The 7,170-nt window shown below is 45.7% G+C and overlaps 1 protein-coding gene across 1 annotated transcript in view; it reads right to left on the bottom strand.

The window, feature by feature from the left end:
* LOC107657467 (zinc-binding protein A33-like) overlaps nucleotides 1-7,170 on the bottom strand; it is a 21,002-nt gene that overhangs the window by 6,618 nt on the left and 7,214 nt on the right. The window contains exons 3-5 of the mRNA XM_016445559.1: nucleotides 3,166-3,396; nucleotides 3,054-3,076; nucleotides 2,852-2,973 (exon numbers count right to left, since the gene is read on the bottom strand). Coding sequence (XP_016301045.1) covers nucleotides 2,852-2,973; nucleotides 3,054-3,076; nucleotides 3,166-3,396 — 376 coding nt within the window. The remainder of the gene's footprint in view (nucleotides 1-2,851; nucleotides 2,974-3,053; nucleotides 3,077-3,165; nucleotides 3,397-7,170) is intronic.

Below are 7,170 nucleotides of genomic sequence, written 5' to 3'. Positions count from 1 at the left end.
CATCGAGAACATCGCAGACCTATAACAACCCAGCCACAACACATAATTGCGAATAACATGCCTTACCTTAATACAGAATCGACCACAGAGGCCTGGGGTCAGCTTCCTTTGCTGTTCGTCCAGAAATCCAAGAAGTGGATGGGCGATGACCTGCCTTAATCCAAGATGTGATAAAAGGCATTGGGTCGAAACTCTCCAATGGGGGTCCATTAATGTCCAGAAAAAGGAGCGATGAGAGGCTGTTTTCACGCAACCTATTGCGGGTCTTGCTGCCAGTATCATTGACGGCAGAAAATCCCCTCTCACTCTCAGCTGAAGTAGGAAGATATGTTCTACTCACTGCACAAATCTTTTCCAGCTTTCTGCCTGGTGCTCTGTCTTGTAATTTCCAGTCGCGAAACTCCTCGACCACCTCTCTGGCTGGTTCTCCAAGCATTTTAGCAAGTGCACGTATCAGCTTCCTTTGCTGTTCGTCCAGAAATCCAAGAAGTGGATGGGCGATGACCTGCCTTAATCCAAGATGTGATAAAAGGCATTGGGTCAAAACTCTCCAATGGGGGTCCATTAATGTCCAGAAAAAGGAGCGATGAGAGGCTGTTTTCACGCAACCTATTGCGGGTCTTGCTGTCAGTATCATTGACGGCAGAAAATCCCCTCTCACACTCAGCTGAAGTAGGAAGATATGTTCTACTCACTGCACAAATCTTTTTCCAGCTTTCTGCCTGGGGCTCTGTCTTGTAATTTCCAGTCGCGAAACTCCTCGACCACCTCTCTGGCTGGTTCTCCAAGCATTTTAGCAAGTGCACGTACTTCGTTTTCTCCATACAGGATCAAAGCATTCCGATCCTGTGGCCAAAAGCGCTTGTCCAGGGGTTTTAGCATTTGTAGGAGGTCTGATTCTGGCATTCGCCTTGTGAGATTGTCGATCACAGATTGATAAAGCTGATTTCGATTAATCTTGCCTGTACCCTCAACTAGTTGAACATCTTTAAACAGCCCCAGGGATGTGCGCTGTTCGGTCTTCTGTGTGGATTTCCCTTCACTTGCTTTCATTGCTTTCAGTATATCAATAGACTGCAGAATGTGGCAACTGGCATCAACTAGAGTGATATCTTTTTGCTGAAATTTCAGTGACAGGCCCTGCAGCTCACGGAGTATGTCTTTCATGCAAGCCAAATCAAGTAAAAACCCTGAGTTTGTGAGATGTTTGTATAGCGCCAGGAATTTTTTCCTCTCTGTCATTGCGAGATGCATCCTCACTTGCAATTTTGAAGTGGTGTGCTAAAGCAGGGTAGTTATTACAGACCGCCTTTACAGTATTAAAACTACTCGCCACCCATCTGATGGTGAATATCTGTCCAATTCTCAAAATCTGCATATTTAGATCTGCAGCTGCTTCCTCAAGCAATCTCACATTCTTAGCAGACTGGTGGTACAGAGAATACAGCTTGGCAATGAAAAACTCGAAATGATTACATCCAGCAACCACTTTCAAAGAATCATGGACAGCCAATTCAAGGTGATGGGCCAAGCAATGTATGGACTTGATGTTTGGAAAGTCACGCTTAAGCCTTGCAATGACTCCAGTGGTTTTGCCAGTGAGAACTGCAGCCCCATCTGTGGCGATGCTGATGAGGTGTTTCCCCAAAAACTCATCATCTAATCCTGCTGTACGAAGGCACTGTCTGGCAGTCGTCCGCGAGGGGCTGCCGCTTTACTTTCATTTTGTGTTTGTTTATTTGATTAAAGTTTTGTTTAAATGTTCGCCGGTTCCCGTCTCCTTCTTCCCGACCTACGAACGTTTGTTATACACTTCAATGGCCCTTTTGTGTGCAATGCTGTCCCTGTGTTTATATATCTTTTTTCGCAACTTGTTCTGAGCAGTGCTGCTTACTTCCCCATTAATCCACTCCTCAGACAAATGCGTGCCAGGTACCTTTTCAGACAGAAGAAGGGTTTTTGCGTACCTACAAGCGATGCACCCCAAGCTTCCATCCTTAAGAAAAAGCCATGTATATCGGCTCTTCCAGTCTCTCCACTGCTAGCTGCTCCAGTTTAACGGGAGAGAGGAGCAAGAGGGTTTAGGATCGTGACCGGCCTCTGACAAGCTGTTAACACCACCATCTTCAGCCAGAGAGGACTTTATTTCTTCAGCTTCTTCTTGTGTTGTCACCCCGGCGGGAGGTGTGCTAACAGGGCTTGCAGCAGGTGAATCGGTTGTGCTATTAACGTCATCACTACACAATTTCTTAGTAAAACCAAAATTAATTAAACTGCCTTGTGTTCTTTTTGCCATGGTGGCTATATGATGCTAACAGCAGAATGGATTTCAAGGACTTCGCGCGCAGATCAACGGCCTCCAACGTTTATATTTTTTTCTACGAATCTTTGAGTTAACATGTACTAAACATCAACGCCCCCACACCTTGATGCCAATGACAATAATAGCATGTATAGTTATCTTTATTGAAGTGAATTAGGTTTAAATCGCCGTCATGCATGAATGAATGATGTTTTTGCAATTTTACACATAATAATCCAGGATGATCACATTACACAAAACTGAAATTTGACGTCAAAATAACACATTGACAATATTTTTTGAGACCCCCCAAAATTTCACAAATCACATTTTCAGGGGAGCCCATGTCTTATTAAGGGGAGCCGAGCTCCCCCTAGCTCCCCCGTAGTTCGCACCCTGCCCTGGACTCAGATGCTTGATAACTAACTTTTAAGCGCAGCTTTAAGCCAAGAATTATTTTACACTTAAGTAAATTCTTAGCAGCGTTCTTGAGAGTAATTCTCAGAGGCTTGATAAATACGGGCCCAGATCTTCTGCAGTCAGACTCACTGTTCTGGACGATGTCCTGCATCTTCCTCCAGACTCTGAACGGCAGGTTACCCAAATAACACGGCACATGAATCAAAGCTCCAGAAGGCGTCTGTGGATCCGGCTGTGATGAGATCTGGACTCTGGAAGAACATTCAGGATCAGAACTGCAGTGGCTTTGGATCAGAAGCAGAGAGAGCAGAGACAGCAGCAGATCACTCACCTTTCCATTGAGACTGGAAACTCCTGCAGAACAAACACAGCATTGATCATCAACAACTCAATCAAGCATCAATCCATCAATCAATCAATCAATCAATGATCTGTAATCAGACCTTCAGAAAGCAGACATCACTGGCTTGCATCATCTCCTCCATGTCTTTGATTCTGTCTGAAAGAGCTGAGATGTGTCTGTTCATCTCCTCCAGCTTCTCCTTCATCATCTGCTTCTTCTGCTCCTCTTCCTCCCTCAGTGCAGTGATTGTAGCTTCTTCTTCATCTCTGAGAAACTGATGAAGCTTCTCAAACTGCTGTTTAATCTGACGCTCTGTGTGCTCAGCTTGAGACTGAAATCAAACCACATTCACTTCAATCGTCTCAATCAACACACATCAACACAATCACATCATTCAGATATGAGATAAACTCAACACAAAAACAAAGTAAAATGTCAAATTTATTTAGAAACAAGTCATTTAAAAATGCTATTTGTATATTTTAATTTTATTAGTCTACAGCAAACGATAATGCCCCCAATGCTATTCAATGGTGCTGTCAATACTGTACTCTGAAAGCTGACAGAAGAGCTGCAGATATTCAAGGCCATAATTTCTTGAACTAATCATCAAGAAAAACACAAATGACTACAAAATGCGGCAAAAGAAACCTAAAAAAACTAAACAAAAAAACAAACAAAAAATGGCAGAATACAAGGTACACAAAATCGGGAATGCATAACATGCTGGAATAACCATCAAGTAAGCCTGTCAAAACTGTTATATGTTCTGTGGAAATAAATAAATAAATAAATAAAATAATACATTTTGGTGCTGCTCCAGTAGCTGTGTTTCCACTGTCAGGCCAAAAGCAGGTGTGCTAGTGTGTGCCATGGCCAGTCACGTTTCCACTGTCACTGCCAGGGCTTGATTGTACCTCGTCGGGGCTTCCTCGGGGCCAACAGCCAGAGATTTTCGGACCGTCAAATAACTTGGGCCAAAGCGGGCCAAGTGAGGCTAGAGGTGTGGTCATGAACAAAGGTGGAGTTTATCCGAGTTAGAGACGGTCGGCACCGCTGTTCATTTCCCATGTTTTCATATCAAGCTATCAGCTAGCATCAACATTTAAGACATTTGAAAATATTTTAAAGGCAACTCACTTTCAGACAACAGTGAGTGTCTGAATGAACTTATGATTGCGACCCAAAGGGAATTCTGATCACCATATGAGGCAGAAATGTATTATACACAATGCTAAAGGCGGCATATGCTAATAATCGCTATATTAAAAAACAACCCTGATGGCTTTTTCATAATATCCGGTGACTTTAATCATGCAAACTTAAAGACAGTTTTGCCAAAGTTCTACCAGCACGTGAACTTTTTCTTCAAGAGAAAACGTCTCAGGTTACGCATGTAACCATGGTTCCCTGAAAATAGGGAACGAGGCGCTGCGCTAAGCACCTGCGGAAAACGTCATCCACTTCTTTGTCTGAAGGAGACGCCTGCAGGAATGCCCGAAGCATGGCAATGAGACGCAGCGTCTCAGGGGAACCATGGTTACATGCGTAACCTGAGACGTTCCCTTTCGAAAGGGAACTCCACGCTGCATCCTCTAGAGGGCGCTAGGGGAACGGTCTACCCACGCCGCCATGCTGAGGGATGAGTGCCCAAAAACTGGATTCCTTAAGTCAAGGACTCAAGGAACACCATCCCTGCCCCAGCCAAATCACTTTTGCCAGAACCCGAGCCACAAACCTCTACAGGCAGGCTCAAAGCTCGCCATAGACTAGCTCACCCACCAAAGTATGGAACTCTAAGAGTGGAGGTCTCAGCATAACGACTCTCTAGAATGAGAGGAGACCTGGCTACACTCAACGCCCGAGGCAGTTAATGAGGTTCAAGAGCCTACACATTAATACTGCCTAAGCAGAGCTATGCAGAGTGGAGGCTTCAGCAGAATGACTCTCTTAAACGAGAGGAAGCCTAACAACACTCAACCATAGTTGAGGAGCTCTTAAAAGTGGAGGTCTCAGCATAACGACTCTCTAAAGCGAGAGGAGACCTGGCTACACTCAACACCAGAGGCAGTTATTGAGGCTCAAAAGGGAAGAGCCTACGAACCCATATTCTGCCTAAGCGGTGCTCTGGAGAGCGGAGGCTTCAGCAGAATGACTCTCTTAAATGAGAGGAAGCCTAACAACACTCAATCCTGGTAGGGGATCTCTTAAGAGTGGAGGTCTCAGCATAACGACTCTCCAAAGCGAGAGGAGACATAGCTACACTCAACGCCAGAGGCAGTTACTGAGGCTCAAGAGCCTACACATTAATACTGCCTAAGCGGAGCTCTGGAGAGCAGAGACTTCGGCAGGATGACTCTCTTACACGAGAGGAAGCCTAAAAACACTCAATCCTAGTTAGGAGCTCTTAAGAGAGGACTCAACGCCAGAGGCAGTTAGTGAGGCTCAAGAGCCTACACATTAATACTGCCTAAGCGGAGCTATGCAGAGTGGAGGCTTCAGCAGACTGACTCTCTTAAACGAGAAGAAGCCTAACAACACTCAACCCTAGTTGAGGAGCTCTTAAGAGTGGAGGTCTCAGCATGACGACTCCCTGAAGTGAGAGGAGACCTAGCTACACTCAGCGCCAGAGGCAGTTAGTGAGGCTCAAAAAGAAAGAGCCTACAAACTCATATTACCGCCAAAGACGGAGCTCTGGAGAGCTGAGGCTTCAGCAGGATGATTCTCTTAAACGAGAGGAAGCCTAGCAACACTCGATCCTGGTAGGGGGACTCTTAAGAGTAGCGGTCTCAGCATAACGACTCTCTAAAGCAAGAGGGGACCTAGCTACACTCAACACTAGAGGCAGTTAGTGAGGCTCAAAAGAAAGAGCCTACACATTAATACTGCCTAAGCAGAACTCTGCAGCGTGGAGGCTTCAGCAAAATGACTCTCTTAAATGAGAGGAAGCCTAACAACTCTCAACCCTAGTTGAGGGGTTCTTAAGAGTGGAGGTCTCAGCACAACAACTCTCCAAAGCGAGAGGAGACCTAGCTACACTCAACGCCAGAAGCAGTTAGTGAGGCTCAAAAAGAAAGAGCCTACAGACTCATTTTACTGCCTAAGCGGAGCTCTGGAGAGCGGAGGCTTCAGCAGAATGACTCTCTTAAATGAGAGGAAACCTAGCAACACTCGATTCTGGTAGGCGAACTCTTAAGAGTGGAGGTCTCAGCATAATGACTCTCTAAAGCAGTTCTAAAGAGCGGAGACTTCAGTAGGATGACTCTCCTAAACGAGAGGAGCCTAACAACACTCAACCCTAGTTGAGGAGCTCTTAAGAGTGGAGGTCTCAGCATAACGACTCTCTACAGCCGAGAGGAGACCTAGCCACACTCAGCGCCAGAGGCAGTTAGTGGGGCTCAAAAGAAAGTGCCTACAACTCATATTACTACCTAAGCGGAGCTCTGGGGAGCGGAGGCTTCAGCAGGATGACTCTCTTAAATGAGAGGAAACCTAACAACGCTTGATCCTGGTAGGGGAACTCTTAAAAGTAAAGGTCTCAGCATAACGACTCTCTAAAGCGAGAGGAGACCTAGCTACACTCAACGCCAGAGGCAGTTAGTGAGGCTCAACAACTATGAGAGGAGCCTAACAACACTCAACCCTAGTTGAGGAGCTCTTAAGAGTGGAGGTCTCAGCATAATGACTCTCTGAAGCGAGAGGAGACCTAGCTACACTCAACGCCAGAGGCAGTTAGTGAGGCTCAACAACTCAAGAGGCCTCAGCATGACAACTCTCTAGAACGAGAGGAGGCTACACTCAGCGCTAGGGACAGTTAGTGAGGCTCACGATAGAGCATACATACTAATAGTACTGTCTAAGCGGAGCTCTAGGGAGCGGAGTACACTGCATAATGACTCAAAAAGCTAGAGTACTGAGCTAGCAGTACTAACCATGCTCCTAAGTGCCGAACAGAGCTCTAGGGAGCAAGCACTCAGAATAACAACCCTCTAAATGAGGGGAATGCAATCATCCACCCTTATGGATCAGCATACTCCGTACGAAGACCCTCAAGTGAGGGGAGTACACGAAAGCTTGACCTGAAGAGCGACTTATCAAGGAGGCC

Source organism: Sinocyclocheilus anshuiensis, unplaced genomic scaffold (assembly GCF_001515605.1).
Source record: "Sinocyclocheilus anshuiensis isolate Anshui unplaced genomic scaffold, SAMN03320099.WGS_v1.1 scaffold295, whole genome shotgun sequence".
In the NCBI taxonomy this organism is placed as follows: Eukaryota; Metazoa; Chordata; class Actinopteri; order Cypriniformes; family Cyprinidae; genus Sinocyclocheilus; species Sinocyclocheilus anshuiensis.
This window is presented reverse-complemented; position numbering and strand designations above follow the sequence as displayed.